Below are 21,390 nucleotides of genomic sequence, written 5' to 3'. Positions count from 1 at the left end.
CGCCTTCGTCGTTCCTAAAGCTCCCTATTGGCACACGAACTTAACAAATGTGACAGTGAGAAGGTAGCACGAGTGTCATTTGTCAAATTCACCTCTGTATCGGCACCCATACAGCTCAACCCTCATTGCTATATACGATCTCCAGCTCTTGGGGTGGATTCTTAGATATCTTGCCCTGATGCTTGGAGACACTCGCTGTGCTACTGTGTGATAAATGTCGTAGTTTCCGCGGAATCTCTACAGGAAAAATAAAAAGATTTACACAGCGATTGCAGTTGTAAATAAACCTGTTTTCTTGGAACATCTGGTTGTGTTCTTTGCATTTCCTTGAGTGCTCTGGTAACTGTTTTTCTGTTTGTTCTTTTAGTTATTGTTGTTGTTGCTTCTTCTTTTTTGCTTAAATTTCTTTAGAAAGTTTCGAGGAAAGGTGTTGAAAATTATCAATAAATACAAATGAAGAAAGAAAACTATTAAAACTCTTAAGAGAGTGTTTATCTAAAATGACGTATTGACCTCAGAAAATAATCCCATTTATTTCCGTTTGCATTGGCCGAATTTTATTCGTTGTACCCTGGGAAACTGTGTATTCTCATCTTAATATAATAGGTTTTTTTCCTTCTTCTCTGTTTCCTTTAGTCCAAACTGTCCCGCACGACAAATGGAAAAAAACCTACCAGTACAAAAGAACATCTATTTTGTAAGTTCCCAGCGCCAAGACCCGAAGAATTTACGTTCATTGTAAATAACATCAGAACATGTAAACAAAAGCATTTTAAAATGGTAGCGATTTTGGAATAAAGTTTATTCGATTGACTTGAACTTAACTTGTAGTTCAGGTAATAATGATGTATAGCTTACCTTGAGGCGCCCACCGACTGAATACGCTTTGAACTTGTAACCATCTTTACTGTAAGAAAGGATGTAACTGGACACCCATTGATGAGACTCTCTCCGTCCCTGTGTAGCGATACCTTTGATGATACTCATCTGCCCCAAATCAATCTGGAGCCACTGATTGGTGTTGCGATACTTTGCTACCCAGGCTCCTGTTCGTCCGTGGCCGGCGTAGATGTTTAGACGCGCTCGGTCAGGTCCGTGATTGTAGTTGTACGACGACGAGGCCCGAAGACGACCCGACAGGATTCGTCGGTCTTCCATACCAAGAGGCATAGTGCAACGGTCTGTAAAGAACATGAACACACTCAATTAGTTTCCTTTTAACGACAGGGAAAGGTAAAATGAAAGCTAAATTCATGACTGAACAAAGCTGCACATCTGTATCTGTATCTAAATCAAGGTTTATTAAAAGTTGGACGTCACAACATTTCGCAGTAATTTCATATCTCAGTACGCTGAAGAACTATTCCTGAGGACGGCTGGTTTACGACGGCAAATCCAGCGTATGCTTGGTCCCACAATTGAGTTTGTTTTACTGCTGTTAAGTGTTTGTGTGAAGTTCTATTTTCCAAAGAGAATGGTAGGAAAATTATATTAAATACAAAATGTCTGTTACACATCACATCACCGTTTTACAACTCCACCACTGAACGTCCAAAACAGTTAAATACAAATTATGATATTAAAGCGAAACACATCAATTGTAAACGTGCACCTGGTTGCCAGTAAGGTATAGAATACATTCTAAAATTTTACCTCTAACTTTTAAAGCACTAAATGGTATCGCACCAGCTTATATTAGCGATTTAATCAATGTAAGAAAGCACACACGCTATTCACTGCGCTCTAATTCAGGCACTATTCTATTACATCCAGCAAGGAAAATGAAAAAATCCTTTGGTGACAGATCTTTTAGTCTAGCTGCGCCTACATTGTGGGACGTGCTCCCAGCAAGCCTGCGAAGTGTTGATTCTATTTTGACTTTTAAATCTTGCCTTAAAACATATCTTTTTAAGTTAGCTTTTAGCCTTCAGCGCCTAAATTACATTTTTATTGTTAAATTTAGTTTATGTACATATTTAGTATATTCTAGTATTGTAATGTGCTTTTGACCATTGCATGTTAAAAAGCGCAATATACATAAATAACTTATTATTATTACCTGTGAAGCATCCATAGAACTCCACTCGCATCGAGATGTGTCTGTACCATCCCCATGGATGTACCCGGATGTAACGACCCCGAATAGCTGGATTAAACGGGTTGGTTACTACAGTGTTGCGGTCTCTGTTTCCAGTGAAATACTGTGAGGAGCAGAGCAAAACAAGGGTTTGAAGTAATATATCAAACACGAGGAAGAATGTTTCATCTTCTTTCCAAACACCTGAAAAGTGGGTTGGAAAAACGAGGCGCAGCCGAGTTGTATTTTGTTGTCGTTGTTGTTTTTTTCTTCCCGTTTTTTATCCAACTTCGACGTTTTTGGAAATCCAATGAAACATTCTTTCGAGCGTTTGATATAGCTTCTCAAACGATTCATAATTCTTGGAGTAATTCAAAGCAAAACTTCACTAAATTTTATGATAATTAAGATCACATTTCCAAACCTCCTTCACGGTAGTGATTTCCTTTGTTTTCTTTTCATGAAATATTTATGAGTTCGAAACAAACTACGCCAACAACTTTTGAGAAAGATAAGTACATTTTAGTACATATTTTCAGCCACAAACAAAAGCAAACAAAATGTATCAAAATGGCCGGAAAATAAACTTAATTCTTTTTCAGTTAAATTTGCTGCTCCACATATATGATGCTGTATATACTCGCTTGCTTAAAAAGCTACTACTTTGAGCCACTGATTTTACTGATAGGAATAAAAGATTTTATGCCAATGCTGTTCATTTGCAACCATTTGTTTTCTTCTATGTCTTTCAACTATACATCTTCACTACAACTCCATTACTTTGTTAATACTTTGTAGGCCTTTACAGAAGGCAATAGCTCTGAGCAGAAAGCTTCCTCTTCTCGGACCACGCGGCCCTGTTATAACACTCTGTGTCCTTTCCCTGTGAGCGCTTTTCCAATCTGATTAAAACGATTCGTAAAACCAAGAAGCCATATACAATACTACTTTCATTACCTTCCTATTGTTTCGCTCCTTGTACTCCACGAAATTGATCGCGTTGACGCTGTGTGTCACGTAATACTGCGTAACCCATTGATTGCTATCTTCCCTTCCCTGAGTGGCGATCTTGATAATCTTGGACGGCCTGGTGAAGTCAATCTGAAGGTACTGGTACCTATTGTTCATCCTTGCGCACCAGGACCCAAAGTACCTTCCGTGCCGCGCGCGCTGGAGCCGAGCGAGGAATGCTGCGTGGTATTTATCCCACTGAGACGAGGCTGTCATTTGAGTGTGTCTAAGGCGGCCGTTCTGCAATCCCATTGGTTGGTTACAAAGTTTGCCTGGTACATACAAGAGGCGTTCATTAGAAGTTGCTCTACGGCTGGGTCAGGTTGATAGTACGGTGTAATATACATTGTGTTAGGGCCAAGGGTCCAGTTGTTCAAAGCCCGATGAAGCTAATCCTGGATTAACGGGAACTTCGATTCCAATTTAATTACAAACCAATAAAGATTCTTCAAAAAGATTTTTGTCCCTCAGTTTTGACTTAGACATTTCTTTACCATTAGCTTAAAATTAGCTTTTAAAAACATTTTTTGAACGAGTGAGATGAAAACCTCGGTTAACTTTTAATTGTGGATTAGCGTTAATCGGCTTTCGAACAACTGGGCCCAGTTGTTCAAAGACCACTTAAGCTTATCATGGATTAACGTGAACTCTGATTCAAGTTCGATTGCTAATCAATGAAGATTCTTCCAAAAGATTTTTGTCCCTCAGTTTTGACTTAGACGTTTCTTAACCATTAGCTTAAATTAGCTTTCAAAACCACTTTTAACGAGCGAGATGAAAACATCGGTCGACTGTTAATCGTCGATTAGCGTTAATCGGCTTTCGAACAACTGGGACCTGATTTTAAACTACATATTATAGTGTGTTTCTTACCCAATCTGCAGCCGAAGAGTTCAACTCTCATGGAAATGTAGCTGTACCAACTCCTGACATTAATACGCACGTAACGAGCCACAAAAGGCCTGAAGAAGCGATGGCATACCACATAATACCTCTCGATATTGGCTTGGAATAACTAAAATATAACAGACGAAGTTATTAGAGGTGATGAGGGCATGACTTCTTCTACGCTAAGAAAACCAACATTCCATCCCCGAGAAAACCAATATTCCATCCCCGGGTAAACGTGGCAGATATATTTTGAATTACGTTTTTGTATTCCAAAGGATTTCAAAGCATTGAAAATCCAGTTCAATGACTATTGAGAAACATCGTTCTTCGGAAAAACAGTTCAGAAGGTAAACTGAACAACGAAAGAAATGCTTTCAGAAATCTTCAGGGACGAGAAATGATTTCCATTTTATTACAACATTTGTTCATTTAGTCAAGAACGATTTGAACTAACGAAAACTGATTCCACGTTAACACAAAAGCCCATTACAATATGGTCATTTTAAAGGAGTAGATCGCAGGGCAAGATTCCAGTTTGCCTCAAAAAATACGATCACAAAAGCTGGCTGTTGGTGTGGTTTCTTTATATTCTCTTGTTTGTTTAATTTTTATTTTTATTTGTTGCTGTTGTTATTATTCTTTTCAAAACTAATGAGTAGCATATTTTTGTCAACATACCCTTGTCTTCCTTCCTTCCTGATAAGTCACAAACTTGTCTCCCTTCACGCTGTAAGACACTGTATAGGACTTCACGTATTGGTTAGCGTCATACCGACCCTGGGTACAGATCCTCTTTACACGTGACTTGGTTCCCAAATCAATCTGCAACCACTGGTTCCTGTTCCGGTATTTAGCAATCCAGCCTCCTCGTGTAGAGCCGTAGTTTCGCGCCTGCAGTCTGGCGCTCCACGGACCGTAGTAATGGTTATACATGGAGGAGGCGGTCAACATAGATGGGGTGACACGGCCGTCTTGCATTCCCAAGGGAACGTCGCACGGATCTGTTTGGGAATTTGAAAATTGAGAATTGTTTTCAATTTAGAAACGTTTTAATTCTTCGCCACCACAAAATTCGTTTTAAAGCTTGTTTGACAAACAATCTTAAAAAAAGAAGGTTGTTTAAGAATTGGAAACAGTGACGTGGACTGCAAACGATGGTCAACAAAAATTAGGAATTTGTTTTTTTTGTTTGTTTGTTTGTTTATTTGTTTCAACAAGCAAAAACGCCGTACGGCTTCTTTCACCTGTTCATTTTCAATGCCAAATCGTCTATCATGTAATGAGTCTATATGTAACGTGTGTGTGGGATGAATGGAATACAAAATACGCATCACGCGTGTGGATAAATGAATACAAAAGAGCGATCTTTCAACTGAAAGCCTGAGCTACTGAAAGTACTTTCTTATAGTGCAAAGTGGCTTTGAATCTGTGACAGAATGAAAAGTTTGACCATTTAGATAAAACCTATGAAGCAAGTTCATGTAAAATGGTTTAAAATACAACTCGCTCACTGACCGGTTTTGCATCCATAGAATTCCACTCTCATGGAGATGCGTCTGTACCAGCTCCACGGGTGAATACGGATAAACCGCGCGTAAACTGGTGGCGAGAGCGCTTGCAGTTTGATACTGTTTTGATCGTTGTTACCACGGAAACTCTGAAAATAGAATGAATCATTCAAGTTTTACTATAATCAGTGACTCAGCATTTACTATGTTTAATAAGGGGAGAGTGAGAACCAGCAGGTTTCGTTTTTTCTTCCTGATTTGTCGGAAATATCCCGATAACTTTGAAAGTGATCGGTTACTTTTAACAATCGCCGGTAATTTTCGAAAACGTTGGAATGCTCTAGGAGATTGACATTTTTATGTAAACTTTGGATCAAAAAGATGCCAGAAAAACTCAAAAATTTCACTTAAAGAGTCCTTGAAACAACTCTGCATCCTCGGAAAAACTTCTCCTTTGGCAAGATCGCTAGGCGTAGAAGGAAGAATAGAAATGGTTTGACAGAACAAACTCGTTAATAAGACCAACATAGGACCATAAAAGTGTTTTATTACTTCGTCTATGGGACTGTCTCCAGATATAAAAATGACTCTGTGAAATTGGTGGCCGCAATAACGAGGTGGTCGTAATAGGCCATTTCCGAGTTGCCGTGAAGCTCATTATGGAAGCGAGGCTAAGTGCAAAGCTTTTGATATCAAATTAGTTATGAAAACTAATTTTCATAGTAAAAACCTTGCATTTAGCTTCGCTTTCATAAGAGGTTTACAGCAACTCGGAAATGGCCTATTACCCTTTAAGCCCCGGTATCAACATACGAATTCTCCTAACCATTCTCCCTGTATTTTTTTATAGTACTAGTTGGGAGAATTTAAATGAGCATCGAAACATCGAAAGGAAAGTTAGATGCTGGTCAGTACTAACGGGACGACGGTAAGATGGTGTTACTGTAGGGAGAACAGTGATGGCGCAGTGGTGAGAGCACTCGCCTCCCACCAATGTGGCCCGGGTTTGATTCCCGGACTCGACGCCATATGTGAGTTGAGTTTGCCATTGGTTCACGTCTTTGTTTAGAGAGGTTTTTCTCCGGGTACTCCGGTTTCCCCCTCTCCTCAAAAAAGCAACACTTGCAAATTCCAATTCGATCTTGAGAATGTCCATACTGTAAGGCGCATTTGATCACCTCGTCATGGAATTATGCGCTGTGCAAATTTACAAATTTGTTAATTTACTGTATCACAGCTCATGTCCTTTAATAGACCCTTATCATGCGGCGGCCATGTTGAGTCTCGGGGGAATAAAAGGCTTTGTTTTCGCACGGAGAGCCTCGGCCAGACGCGAATTTAGTGCGAGGCTTGCCGTGCAAAAACAATGCTTTTTATTCTCCTGAGACTGAACATGGCCGCCGTGTGATAAAGGTCTACTGATGTTGTGTTTCTTACCTTATCGCTGTTTTTGAATCGATACACTTGCCAATGAATTCCGTCTAAACTCGAAGACACCTTATAGTACGTCACCCACTCATTCGTATCCTGGCGTCCCTGTGTCAATATCTTCGTGATCTTCATTGGTCGACCAAAGTCCACCTTGAACCATTGGTTCTTGTTATTGACCCGTGCGGTCCAGGCCCCCGCGTACCTGCCTCGTTTTCGTTGCCCCAGTCTGCCAAGCCTGGCGCTATGGTAGACGTTAATCTCGGATGATGCGGTGATTTTGCTGTTTCGTAGTCGACCGCTCTTTAATCCCAAGGGAGAGTTGCAGAGAGCGCCTAGCAAAAAACAGGGCAAAAACAGCCATATTCGTTACTTCGTAAATTATGATAAGATTTTAAAACTATGTTTTTTAAATCACAACTGAGCCAAATGTAATCTATTTGACTAACAGCTAGTTCGCTCACTGTTAATGGTTTGAACCCAGGAGTCATATCACCACAAAGTAGGTAGATTTTGATCAACCGGGTGAATGAAGTCCTGAGAACGACTGCTTGCAGTGACTGACATTTCGACAACCTGAGTAGAAGTTATCATCAGAGCCAGGTAAATTGTGGAACGTCAGTAGATGGCAATTAAATCTCTGGTTATTGGCCTGGCAACTAGTTCTCTGTGCAATCTTACTAGAGAGTCAAGAAGATTTCAATGGGTTACATTTACAATAAATACGTGCACGTACGGTCAACCCTCTCAAAGTCGGCTACTATTTCGTCTTTTTCAAATGAACTGAAAGCGACTGATAACAGTTTAGCAAACAAGTTAACTTTCTAACTAAGCGTGCAAGCGTTCGACTCCTTCGCTGGATCTTTGTCAAGTAGTGAGATGCTAATTTTGTGTCAAGTGACTTGAGGTGGTGTAAGTCACGTGACAAAACGTCGAAAAAGACCGTTGGCAGTTCGTAACCGCTGCCTCGATTGAGAGCGGGGCCCTGGCACTGTATCTCAGTGACCTCTCTGACACTCCTTCTCGGGACGCCAGTTTCAACCCCTCGGGATGATTACTGTTGAAGACATGTCCAACGAGTGTCCCAGTTACGTGTAAACGGGCCTTAGTATTAAGTTACGGTCGCACTGTGTAAAGAAACTTACTTGTGCAGCCAAAGAGCTCAACTCTCATTGAAATCCAACTGTACCACGTTCTGGGATGAATTTTCACGTAAACAGCACTGAATGGTCTCATGAAACGATGATATACTACAGAATTTCTGTCAGTGTTGCCTGAGAAAATCTAAGAGAGAAAAAAAATAGTGTTTTCTACATAACTACAGAATGTGTGTGAAACTACAATAAATTCAACTCTTCAGCTTAATGTGCAAAGGTGAGCAATGTTTGAGGCTGCAAGTTTGACCATTGAAATCATAACAGCGGGACATTATTCTCAAGATTCAATTTGTTGCTAAATAATTTTCGAAACAAGGTTTGCACTTTTCTTTTCATGTCAATTCTTCCTGTAAACTATTTTAAAACAGCACCACAGGAAAAAATTTTAAATTGAGTCGATAACACTTTAAGAATTTCTTCCTATTATGACCATAATTCATGGCCCTCACAAATTTAAATTTACAGTTAATCCAATTCACGCGTGACCAGTATTTCCAAGAATGAAATCAACGTTCGAATTCCTCTCTGTAATGTCCGGCATTTGAACTGGAATGGAATGTTGAACATTTCTCTGGAAATCTTTACGATAAAGACGCATTAACTGGAAAAAAGATTCAAAATACTTGGGAAAGAATTCTTTTTCCTGAAATACTTAATGCTGTAATGTAAAGAAAAATTCATAGCCTTATATCATCAATAAACTGGGAAAATTTCTTTGGGAACTCTGAAATCTCGTTGGCGATGTTCAAAACTGACATGGAAATTTCAAAACTCCCTTCAAATTTCAAAAATACCGGTCACGCGTGACGTAGATTGACTGTAACCTTAACAACAACTCACCTTAACCCGACCGTTTTCCTTATAAGGAACGTATGTAACGCCATCTCTACTATACGTCACAAAATAGCTCTTCACCCATTGGTTGGAATTGGATCTTCCTTGGGTCGCTATTCCTTTAAATCGTGTTATATAACCGAAGTTAACCTTAAGCCACTGTCCGGTGTTTCTAGTGCGCACACTCCAGGAATACACGTGGTTTAAGCGGCCATACCACGGAGCTAAGTGAGCATTATAGTAGGTGGAGGCTGATATATCTCCTGGGGTGAGCCGTTTGTCTTCTAAGCCAAGTGGCATGTTACAAGGGTCTGCAAATAAAAGAAAACGCAATAAATTAGCTGTCATTCAGTATGTAGAATCATTAAAAATAAAACCTTATTTAAGCGTCAATATGTTTAGCACTGCAGTGCTAATTAGGGAGACTACACTAAATGACTTAGAGTAAACTTAAAGACATTGCCAAGAGGTCTGAACACTTGTCCACGACGCCTCCCTCAACTTAGCCCTCATGAGTCTCAAAACAGGAAAATGTCTCAAGCAAGCCTCAAATAAAGCGCAAACACGAAAAATGTTTTGAAATGTCCTAAACAAAGCCTAAACACATCCAAAACGCGATCAGGATCCAAACTCCTAGGAAACGAGTTCCAATATCAAACGCGACTTAAACGTGATCTAAACGCGTTTAAAAAAGGCTGCAGTAACCATCAAATTGGGAGACAACTTGTTCTCACCTTCAGCGCATCCGTAAAACTCCACTCTCATCGATATACGCGAGTACCACCCCCACGGGCGAATCTGTATGAAGCGAGCCTTGATTGGCGGATAGAACCTGTGTTGTACCACTGTGTTTTGGTCTCTGTTGCCTGTAAAATACTGAAAATATGCCAAACAATATCAAAATTAGAAATAAGCGGATGGTAAATGGGCAATTTGTACACCTGTTTAACTCATTTGAAATTTAATTTAAATTTTGGACAATTCAATAGCACGATTAACTGTTGTACTAATCTCCAGCGATGTTGGACACATTCCACTGTACCGAAAAAGATGACAACTGGTACGTTTATCCATAATTAGTAACTTCGAAAACCCTAAAAACGCTCATAAAAATGCACGGATTGGGACCAGAAATAACAGATCGTTTGCTTAATTGTCTAAGCGTGATAACTGGAGTAAAACTTCTAATTGTGATTTAAAAGAAATAATAGAATCTATACAATGTACAACGATGGTGTATTCAACTCATATGGTTTACAGGAGACAATAGGGAGCTTAAGCAACGACGACGGCAACGGCAACGAAAACGTCACCCGAAGATATATCTTTATTTCATTTGTGCTACTTCGCGATTATTTCAACTCTCTCAACTTTTACAAAAATGGCGAACTATCCAGGAACCAAATTGGTAGGAGTGGCGTACAAGTTTAGAAAGAAAATGAAAAATTCACCGTCGTGCGTTCACGTTCTCCACAAAACCTTAAATGTAGTCATTTCACGTTGTCGATTTGCAGAGGACGGCAAAGAATTGTACCAAAATGTAAAACGCACGTGCAGAGCGATTGTTTTTGCTCATTAAACCTATTGTTTTGCGGCGTTGTCGTTGCCGTTGCTTAAGCTCCCTAATGTTTAACTGTTCGGGCAGGCCGCATTGAAATCGGTTTTTGCCGTGGTTTTGTTAAGCCCAGTCTCAACTTTCTTTTAACAATGAATAGACCTGCACCTTTCAAAAGCTCTATTTTCACTCGACGCTTATAACCTGCACTTGCATTGATTTTTAGGGCTGGGAACATTGCTCTGTTGTTCGTTCTTTTATTCTCTCGACCAACCATACAAGACGTTGAAAATGGTGCAGGTCGCTCCTACCAAGCACCCTTATGTTTCTAATTGCCCAATATCTACCAGGAAAACAGCATATTTTAATCCATACAATGTTTAGGTTTTAATTATAAATATACCTTCCTATTGCTGTTTTCTTTATATTCAGCAAAATGGGCGCCATCTTGACTGTACGTCACGTAATATCGCGTGACCCACTGGCGGGCGTCTTGTCTCCCTTGCGTGGAAATCTTCACCACACGCGTGGGTCGTTTGAAATTCACTTGTAACCATTGATAGTAATTATTGTGACGCGCGGACCACGCACCGATTCGCGCGCGGCTTCTGCGCCAATACAACCTGGCGTTATTCGGACCATGATTGCCATCCCACGATGAGGAAGCGGTGATCTGATTGGAGCGAATGTGGCCATTTTTCATTCCTAAAGGCTTGTCGCATCTTGGGCCTAGGGTGTGGCAGAAAATAGTTAGCGTTTAAGAATCAAATCAGAGTGATGCTTGGAGTTGCTATGTAACAAAGACTAGTAATAATCAAAGATTAGGAAGTGCGTTCGATGATATCGATCCCAGGCTCTCTCTTCTTTGCCAAGTTGGTGATGATGTCATCCGCCCTCGCAAAATCTGCGGGGGATGCCAGATACGCGTCCCAAGATCCATTCATTCGTTGTTCCATACAATCTCTACTCCAATCTGTATAGCAGTGTGTTCTTAATACGTCGGACACAATAAGAAAGCTATCTAAAATTTCTTGTACTTTAAACATTTTATTTCATTTCATTTTTATCCTTTCCCTAGTTTTTTTTTATTCCCCTTTGCTTATTCTTTTTAAAAGATTTTTGAAGAAAAAAGGATATTAAAAACAAACCTAGGCACAATACGTTTCTTTGTTTGAAATAGTACCTTATTCCAAAAGGTTTTCCATCTTACTATTCTTTTGTTTGCATTCAAATTATCCCTTCTTGCCTCGTTCAAGGTAAAATATTCTTTTGATTCTGGAGCTTAAGAACGAGGCAAGACGGGCTTATTCAAATACCAAAAAAAGAATATTAACATGGTAGCCATTTTGGAATAAGGTCTATTTCCCTGGAAGACAATGGTCAAGAATTTCTTTTTACTTACAGGTTTCTCGTACTTGCCATACTCACTTGCAGAAAACAGCATTTAATGTAAGTTTACTAAGGGATACTAATATTGATAATTGTAAATAACTCACCAATGATGCAGCCATAGAACTCGACTCTCATTGAGATCCAGCTTCGCCACGTGACCGGATGTACCTTGAAGTAACGTCCGTTCACCGGTCGGGTGAAACGATTCGTTACGACTACGTATCGATCGAAGTTTCCTTGGAAAATCTACGAAAAGAGAAAAATTTTATAACATATTTCTAACGAATGCAATTTGACGGAAGCGAATTTTCATCAAGTGAGGTGCTATTGTGTTATTACCTTAATAATACGCATGAAAAAAATTACTCAATTCTGATTGGCTATGAAGCCGACGGGGAAGAGCAACGACGACTCTCTTTTGCATTGTTAAAAACTGGATCATTGTATAATGCAATTCGAGGGTTTTGATTGGCTTAGCGGCCGTGGTATATGAGCCATTATACCATGCCCGAGAAGTAGCGACCATAAATTGTTTTCTAGTTGCTCTTGAAAAGGAAATCAGCAAGGCCTACCAATATTACTTGATTGTTTTTTTATAAAACAATTATTCCACTCGCGCTTTTTGGATATGAGATGATTATAGCCAACTCGGCGCTACGCGCCTCGTTGGCCATCTATCATCTCATATCGAACGCACGCTCGTGGAATAATTGTTAAATATCCATACGAAATTATGAAAAACCCCGTACCGAGAGAAACCGAATAGCAGTTTTCTACGGGCTCGTGTAATCTTGTTAGTCTTTGAAAAACTAACACTAGCTTATTCATTCCAAAGGGCACTCGAAATCATGTGATTACCTATACTAATGTGAACGGAGTTTCAATTTCTAGCTAGAGATGTACTAGTTTTATAATGTGCATGAACGAATTTCTACTTCTCAAAACTCATTAATAATTCATCAAGAGAAAACAAAGAAAATCACTACTGTGAACGTGGTTTGGATATGTGTTCCTAATTACCACACAATTTTGCCAACTTTAGCCTTGAATTTCTCCAAGAATTATTGATCATTTGAGAAGCCATATCAAACACTCGAAAGTGTGTTTCATCATATATACAAACACCTCGGAGTCGTTTAAAAAAACTCGGCTGCGCCTCGTTTTTTCAACCTACTTCTCAGTGTTTGGACATCTGACGAAACACACCTTCTCGTGTTTGATATATTACATAAACTGACATAAATCGCCAAACTGTGCGACGTTTGAAATGTTATGTAATGTTATCAGCAGTGGCTCTCAACCAAAAACAAAACGACAAACAACTTCCACACTAACAACACTTTTCATGTACCTTTGTCCTCTTGTTCTCTTTGTAAGTGATAAACCGATATCCCTTAACGCTGTACGATACATAGTAACTAGTCACCCACTGATCAGAGTTCTGTCGTCCTTGAGTAGAGATGCGTGTCACTCGAGTAAGCCCTCCAAAGTCGACCCTGAGCCACTGACGTTTGTCACTACGCTTGACACACCACGCCCCACCGTACCGTCCCACACGCCGCTGATGCAGCCGAGCGTTTCGCGGCGCGCAGTAATAGTTGTAGAAGGATGAAGCGGTAATGAGTTGATCAGGAACACGGCGGTCTTCCATGCCAAGAGGAACGTCACACTTACCTGCAACACAACACAGTACAAAACGGTTTAACACCAAACAGTGCAGTGCTTTCACTAAGTCTTGGATAAGCCGGCTCCACAAGGAAAGTGGCCTATCTTCGATGTAATTGCCGGTCATATTAGCCAGTGGCGCTTATTACTAATAACAGCCTTGACTCCATCTTTTGTGAGGAAAACTTGAATAACATATATTCGGGTTTGCCATCATTTACAGAGGTCTTTTGGCTTCATCGTCCTTAGGATTTTTCGTCCCTACATATTTAGCTCCTGACTTGTTCGGCCACTTAAGACAAGTTGAACGAGTTGGTACAATCGCACCAGGGAGCTTAAGCAACGAAGACGGCGACGACAACGACAACGCCACAAAACAAAAGGTTTAATGAGCAAAAACAATCACTCTGCACGTGCGTTTTACATTTTGGTACATTTCTTCGCTGTCTTCTGCAAAACAACGTGAAATGACCACATTTAAGGTTTTGTGGAGAACGTTAACACTCGACGGTGAATTTTTCATTTTCTTTCTTAACTTGAACGCCACTACTACTTCTGTAGAAGTTGAGCGAGTTGAGATAATCGCGAAGTAGCACAAATGAAATAAAGTTATATTTTCAGGTGAAGTTTTCGTTGCTGTTGCCATCGTCGTTGTTTAAGCTCCCTACTGAAGGAAGAGTGAACGAACTTCAATCCACTTTTTTTGTGCTATTTCCTAAAGCTGCCTTGTTCCCTTTCATGAACACAACAACATGAATAGCGCCAATTTTCGGAATAATCGAAATGCGAAAATGAACGGAGATAACTTCACAGGAACTTTAAATTCCACGTTTTTGAACGCAATTGCAGTTCAGTTATTTTCTCTGCCACGTTTTGTCCATTCGTATTAAATAAAAAGTGCGTATAGCACAGTGATTATAGTAGCAGGAACAAGCGGGGTCTAGCATTCAAGCATTAGAAACAAACATTTCAAATTAAACACAGCCTGCTTAAAAATAAAATTCCAACTGGCAGAAGGTAGGTCAGTGGGCTGTTTTACAACTTAAGTCTATAGTGAAACGATTGTAGCTAGAGGCTAAAGTGGTACTGGAAACCAGGACAGCAGAACTTCAGGCCCAGCACCCTTAACACTCACACTGCCTCCTTAATCTTATTCTATCATTCTATTCCCAAAACTTGTAAAAACAGGTTTTCTTTACTTACTCCACGCGCCACCATAAAGCTCGACTCTCATGGCGATACGTGAGCGCCAGCCACGAGGGTTGATTTTGATGAATCGTGCATACAATGGTGGATTAAACAAGCGCGTTTGAACGCTATTTTGATCGTAGTTTCCTCTAAAAGTCTAAAATTAAAGAAGAGAAAATAAGGTGAGGAAACAATACAATTATAAAACGAGGATGACAGTCACACGTTAGGCCTAACTTTTCTGTGCGGCCACAGCTTAACCTGGTTTCCACAACATGAATTAGCGACTGGGAATATTTCAATTCTGACTCCTTTGATGAGATGTTAATGTGTGAAAGGGCTTCCCCAAGAACTTAGTCACCGGTGCTCATTTGGACAACTGGAAACAGATGGGCAAGGTGGAGTTAAGTATTTTTGCAGCATGACAACATGAAAATGTAGAGAACAACCGAGCCTCTCACCACCAACCGTCCGATCTCCTGGTCCCAGTTGTTCAGAGAGCGGATAACTTTATCCAGCGGACAATTCTCTATCTAAGAGATAAGATGTATTGGTTGGAGTACATTTTACCCGCTGAATAGCGGCTTATCCACACTGGATAAAGTTATCCGCTCTTTGAAGAACCGTGCCTGACCAAAACTCTCCATAGTACAGTAGAATACAATAACCTTATCTAAAGAGGAAGACGTAAAACCTGTTACAGTTTTCGAACTTACGGCGCTCAAAATAAGGAGAAAAATATATATATATCATGCACAAAATTGAGGTCAATATGCTATAAAAACAATGGGGCAATAATATTGTAACATTCAAAGTTGCAAAATTAAATAAGGGATAATGATTATGCGCAAAAGCACACAATATCACTGAAATTCGGACCCGCTTATCACTACACTACCGCGCCTCCACGACAATACTGCCTAAAGTAGATTTTGTTTGTTTAGTCTATTGACTTCCTTCAACAAGTATGGACCATCTACCTTAATAACTTACCCTTATATAATCCCACCAATACGTGACTCGAGAATAGTGCAATCCGTCCAAGCTGTAATACACATAATACGCTGTCACCCATTGCGCAGCATCCTGTCTTCCTTGTGTTGCTATGCCAGTGACCTTAGTTGGCCTTCCTAGATCGATCTTCAGCCATTGGTTGTTTTTGTTGTGACGTGCAACCCACGCACCAAGGTAGCGTCCCCGTTTGGTTACGTGCAGACGCGCGCGGAACGGCGCGTAGAATTTGTTATATTGGGAAGAGGCAGTGATGGCTGCATTCTTTATTCTTCCACTTTGTATTCCAACGGCTCGATCATAGAATCGCTCTGAAAGAAGCAAATATAAACGGATGACAAATTTGCTCAAAGAGTACTACTTAACAATTAGATTATGAGCTCGACGTTTCTATCGCGTGATAGTTGACGAGGGCGAAGCCCGAATCAACTATCACGCGATAGTTGACCTATACGTATAAGGCCATAAGGAAGATTTTGTCTTACATTTTGCAATTCATTTAACTTTACTGAAAGGTCAAAAGTTTAAAGAAAACGACAAAACCTTTACGTTTACAAAACATGTTTTGACCGAGACTTCTGTCACCTTCACTTGGTTAACGTACAAAGCGTTGGAAGTTGAATTTACAATAAGTAGAACTTATCCTACGCTTTGTACATTAACCGACTAAAGATGACAGAAGTCTCTGTCAAAACATGTTTTGTAAACTTAAAGGTTTTGTCGTTTTCTTTAAACTTTTGACTTACCTGCTACTATCAAGACCCTACTGAAAGGTCCTGAGAGGATTAATTTTCTCTCTCAAGTTTTGCAATTTAATTCACTTAATTTTAAGGTAAATCGCAAAAAAAGTCCTTTGTGGCAATGTATTGACTTAACCTATTTTATTATATAGACTCATATCTTCGCATACCTCGATGTTAAATCAGTATAACGAAAGAAAAATGAAAAAACGGAGTACAAGTCTTACCCCGGTATCGGCATCCATACAGCTCAACGCGCATGGCAATGTAGCTGTACCAAGACTTGGGATGAATACGTACAAAGCGGGCTTTGATTGGTGGAATTATCTTGAAAGCAACTGTGTGATAGATGTCATAGTTTCCACGGAAAACCTGAAGGGTGAGAAAAGAAAATTTGTTAAACGTGTTATTTTACATTCTTTTGAGGGGTGGAGGAGGGGGAGGGGGGGTTTCAAGTCCACAGTTCGCATGTTATTCAAAGGCAGAGCAAAGCTAGAATCCAGGCCCCAGTTGTTCAAAGAGCGGACAATTTTATCCACTGGATAGGTCACTTTGCGGCAGATAAAATATGTGCCAGAATTTCCTTATAGCCAGTAATTTGTGTATAAAGTAGAAGCGTCTGTCTAATTTAGTATGAGATTGTGTGAAAAACTTGCCAAAAGCTTTTGTTCGAGTACATTTTATCTGCTGGATAGCAACTTATCCACTGGATAAAGTTATCCGCTCTTTGAACAACTGTGGCCAGAAGTTTGTCTTACCTTTATCCTGCCGTAAGCCACGTAAGGTCTAAAGCGCAAACCATTTACGCTGTAAGACATCGTGTAACTTCTCACATACTGATGAGCCTCTCTCCGTCCCTGTGTAGCGATACCTTTGATGACACTCATCCGTCGCAAATCAATCTGTAGCCACTGATTGGTGTTGCGATACCTTGCTACCCAGGCTCCTGTTCGTCCATGACCGGCGTAGATGTTCAGACGCGCTCGGTCAGGTCCGTATTTGTAGTTGTACGACGACGAGGCCCGAAGATGACCCGATAGGATTCGTCGGTCTTCCATACCAAGAGGCATTGTACAACGGTCTGAGAATAATACGAAGAAAATCATGAAAGCTTCACGTATAGTTTCAGCTCAAAACATTTGTTTGAACCAAAAAGTGCCAAATAAGTTGCCGATGTCCCATGGTCGAATTGGACCATTTGTGAGGCCATTGCGATCGTGTAAGGTTCATCGAAAATAATGACTGCACAAAATCTCAACTCCGTAAAGCACACTGCATTGTAAGCTCTAATTATGACCATTTGTCTTTTACCTAATTATTCAGACTGAAAAAACTCGATTCTCAAGAGCTTAATTTAACCGAAAATAAAACTGTATTTTACTGAATGAAATCATCCTGCCTTGGGGATTAAAACAGTGATTATAAAAAGAACAATGTAACGTCAAATCTCTGTGGGGGAGAAATAGCCTGTGTACAGTCGCCCCCTCCCCTCAGGAAAAATCGGGGAGATTTTTCCTGAGGGGAGGGGGGCGGCTGTACACAGGCTAGGGAGAAAAAAATTATTCTGTTTACATTTACAATTTCTTGGCACCGCAGGTAGCAAAGCTAATCTAGGCGGGCCAGGATGACAGAAAGAAAGAATGACTTTAACTGCTAAGTAAGAAGGCAGACTGAGCTATAATATCAAAGATACAAGAATAAGGAAAGGTTTTTGGGAGGACTAAAATAATGAAGAATTTTTTTGAGCTTGTTTAAAGCCAACAAAGAAAAAAAGTCAAGGAAAACATGAAATAGGGTAGGATGGAAAGGAATGACAAAACGGTAGTATACAACTATGTCAGATGTGATTTGACTTTTGTTACTAGAGATTTAAAATCGCCATACAAGTCTTCAGATCCTAGGATGTAATATAGTACAATTTTGATTTTCTTTTCTGTTGATGATTCTGACAACATTGCATTCGCGTTTCCTCGACTCATTTGTTCTTCATTTCAAAGCTGCAAGAGAACATCATCAAACATTATTCTGCAATAACTGTTTAATTCTCGCTCGCTGATTGGCCCGTAGCTATTGTCTATAAGAGTGCAGACAATAAAAAAATGACGTCAGAGGTAACGCTCGCGCTTTCTCGACGGAAAATAAAGCCAATATCGCCAGTATTTTTCCATGTTATTGTAAAAAAACAATTCGACGGGCAGTTTTCTATGGTCTGTACTCTTATAGACAATAAAATGACATCTTAAAATGTACAAAACGTGGCAGTGAAACCAATTGCCTAAGGATTGTGGCTCCTCGTAATTTTTAAACATTTTATGACGTCATTTTATAGTCTTCAAAGCTCAAGTGAAACCACGAGCCGCAGACGAGTGGATACACTGCCAAGTTTTGAACATTTTATGACGTCATTTTATGGTCTATAAGATTATAGACCGTAGAAAACTGCCGTCGATTTGTCTTGGAAAAAAATATGGAAACAGTACGAGCAGAATTGGCTTTATTTTCCGTTTAAAAAGCGCATGCGTTATATCTGACGTTATTTATATTGTCTGTACTCTCAGCGCGTGGGAATTTTGACAGCAATTTTAAAAAACAAGTATAGACCACAGAAAACTGTTGTCGATTTGTTTCAAAGTTATACCTGTTAGACAACCATAGAATTCTACTCTCATGGAGATGTGCCTGTACCAGCCCCACGGGTGAATACGGACATAGCGACACCTCAGGGCAGGAATGAAAGGATGGCTAACAATTGTATTCTGATCCCTGTTAGCTGTGAAATACTGAAAGATTAAAAAAACGGTTAACACAGTAGGATACTGTCTCTGCTAACAAGTAAGGAAAAAGTAAAATGTCAGTTATAGCCTAATTGTTTAACTGAACGCCTAAGAACGTAGATGTGGCAAATGTTACAAAACGTTTTTCCCTTGGAAAAGCTGAGAACACAGAGCTCCACCAAAACAAGTGTTACTAAACAGTGTTTATTTGGATTTTCGTGAATTCATCTACAGACGCAGAGTATAGGGCCCCACTGCATGACAAAATATGTGATTCTCGGAGTAAAATGGTAAACTTCAGAGAGAGGGAACGCCCTAAGTGAGAAAACGCCGAAACGTACTTACTTGGGCTAGCGCGCAGTGGGAAATTCATGGATTCACTTTAGAACTTTAACAAACACTGCAGAGTAAATTCTCTGATCCATTCTTTGTGTGCTTAGTGCTAGCGACACAACATTCATTTGTTCCCTTATGTATGAAAGCCGGCAATGGCTGCCACAAGCAAATAAGGGGATACCGGTTACGTAAAACAACTATTTCTTAACCATAACATATGCCAAATCTTGCGTGGCGTCTAAAGTTGCATCGGTCACGCAAACTCTCCGTTACCTTGATATTATTTCTTTCCTTATAAGGCTGGTAATTGACAGCATCCAAGCTGCGCGTCACGTAATACTGCGTGACCCACTGATTTGAATCTTGTCGTCCTTGAGTGCTTATCCTGATGATTTTCGCGGGTGCAGTGAAGTCAACCTGTAGCCACTGGTATCGATTATTGTACTGTGATAACCACGCTCCAATGTAGCGTCCTTGGCGACGGATGTTCAGGCGCGCGCGATAAGGACCATGGAAATTGTCCCAGCGAGACGATGACGTCATCAGGTGGTTTTTTAATCGGCGGTTCTGCAATCCCATTGGACGGTTGCACAATTTTCCTGTGGAAGGACAGTAAGTTGTATGTATTGGAAACGAGACTGAGGTAAGAAATGACAATGTTTGTGGAAATGTTTAAAGGAAAAATGGTTGTAGTATGGTTAATGGTTAATTTCGCAAAGGGCTGAAATAAAATACAATTTGTTTTCCAGTTTCCACGATTGACGCGGATAAAAAAGAAAACGCTGACACCGTGCTCAGAGACGGTTAAATATTACTAAAACCCAACATCTTTTCGCAAAAAACAAGTCAAGCACAGCCCATTTCATCCCAGTCGCGCAATTTTCAAATATGAATCAAGTCAAGTCAAGTCGTCAGCCATGATTCACAATTATGATTCGACCGACCAAATATACATGAAAGTTGTACTCTTTTAGCAGATGCAAATCAAAAAGAATTGTTAGACGAAAACAATAAATTCTCCTTTATCTGCAAGTCAGCTTACAGCTGATTTTATTGTTGCTCTTCGCTGAATCATTAGCTTTTTTATATTGTTAAACACTTTTATCATGAGCCTGTAGCTCGGGGGACTGGGAGACCACCCCCTGTGTATTTGGCATTAAATAAATTATTTACCTTATCTTATCTATCTATCTATCTATCTAATCATGACCGCAAATTATAGCCGAGAAATATGTTTGAAAGAAGACCGGGTACAAAGTCTGCATAAACATGAAATCTTGAAATGGTTGAAAACTTGTTACTTTTTCTCCCTCATATTCACCATGAAAAGAAAGCTGTCGGTTTTTTCAACATTTAATACAATCCATCACCCGTAATTAATAGCAGAAGCAATTTTGGCACGAAAAATTCCAAGTTTCTAAGGTAATAATGTAACATACCGAGTCTACAACCATACAACTCAATCCTCATTGCGATGTAACTGTACCAGGACTTGGGATTAATACGTATGTAGCGGCCTTTGATGGACGGGCGCAGCCTGTGCACCACGACGAAGTAACGTTCACTGTTTCCTTGGAAAAGCTGAAACAAAGAAGTCGATCAATCATTCAAAACAAGACGCAATCAAATAATATCAAACCACTGTGTCATTAAACATTTGTTAATCTCGTTCTAACAACGTTAGTCTTGAGAGTCGCTATTGGTGTAAAACAAGATGAAGATTTCTCGATTCACTTCCAACCAGTTGCGTCAATCAATCATCCTTTTTGACAGTTTGCGCTAAATCAAAATGCTACTTATCAGAGACAATATGAGCTGAAGAT

At 39.9% G+C, this 21,390-nt stretch overlaps 1 protein-coding gene across 2 annotated transcripts in view; it reads right to left on the bottom strand.

Annotated features, from left to right (window-relative positions):
• LOC146475456 (uncharacterized) overlaps positions 1-21,390 on the bottom strand; it is a 186,597-nt gene that overhangs the window by 103,267 nt on the left and 61,940 nt on the right. For both annotated transcript variants that reach the window (XM_085115884.1, XM_085115885.1), the window contains 21 exons: positions 21,007-21,148; positions 19,841-20,166; positions 19,096-19,237; positions 17,216-17,538; positions 16,685-16,829; positions 15,700-16,028; positions 14,722-14,863; positions 13,205-13,527; positions 11,958-12,099; positions 10,865-11,190; positions 9,641-9,782; positions 8,913-9,217; positions 8,061-8,199; positions 6,925-7,250; positions 5,495-5,636; positions 4,658-4,980; positions 3,962-4,103; positions 3,035-3,360; positions 2,060-2,201; positions 859-1,181; positions 93-237 (listed from right to left, as the gene is read on the bottom strand). In XM_085115884.1, the coding sequence (XP_084972010.1) occupies positions 93-237; positions 859-1,181; positions 2,060-2,201; positions 3,035-3,360; positions 3,962-4,103; positions 4,658-4,980; positions 5,495-5,636; positions 6,925-7,250; positions 8,061-8,199; positions 8,913-9,217; positions 9,641-9,782; positions 10,865-11,190; positions 11,958-12,099; positions 13,205-13,527; positions 14,722-14,863; positions 15,700-16,028; positions 16,685-16,829; positions 17,216-17,538; positions 19,096-19,237; positions 19,841-20,166; positions 21,007-21,148 (4,795 nt within the window). The remainder of the gene's footprint in view (positions 1-92; positions 238-858; positions 1,182-2,059; positions 2,202-3,034; positions 3,361-3,961; positions 4,104-4,657; positions 4,981-5,494; positions 5,637-6,924; positions 7,251-8,060; positions 8,200-8,912; positions 9,218-9,640; positions 9,783-10,864; positions 11,191-11,957; positions 12,100-13,204; positions 13,528-14,721; positions 14,864-15,699; positions 16,029-16,684; positions 16,830-17,215; positions 17,539-19,095; positions 19,238-19,840; positions 20,167-21,006; positions 21,149-21,390) is intronic.

The sequence above is a fragment of the Pavona decussata genome, unplaced genomic scaffold (assembly GCF_977016875.1).
Source record: "Pavona decussata unplaced genomic scaffold, jaPavDecu1.1 SCAFFOLD_84, whole genome shotgun sequence".
NCBI lineage: Eukaryota > Metazoa > Cnidaria > Anthozoa > Scleractinia > Agariciidae > Pavona > Pavona decussata.
The sequence above is the reverse complement of the archived record's forward strand: the minus strand, read 5'-3'. Positions and strand labels throughout refer to the sequence as shown.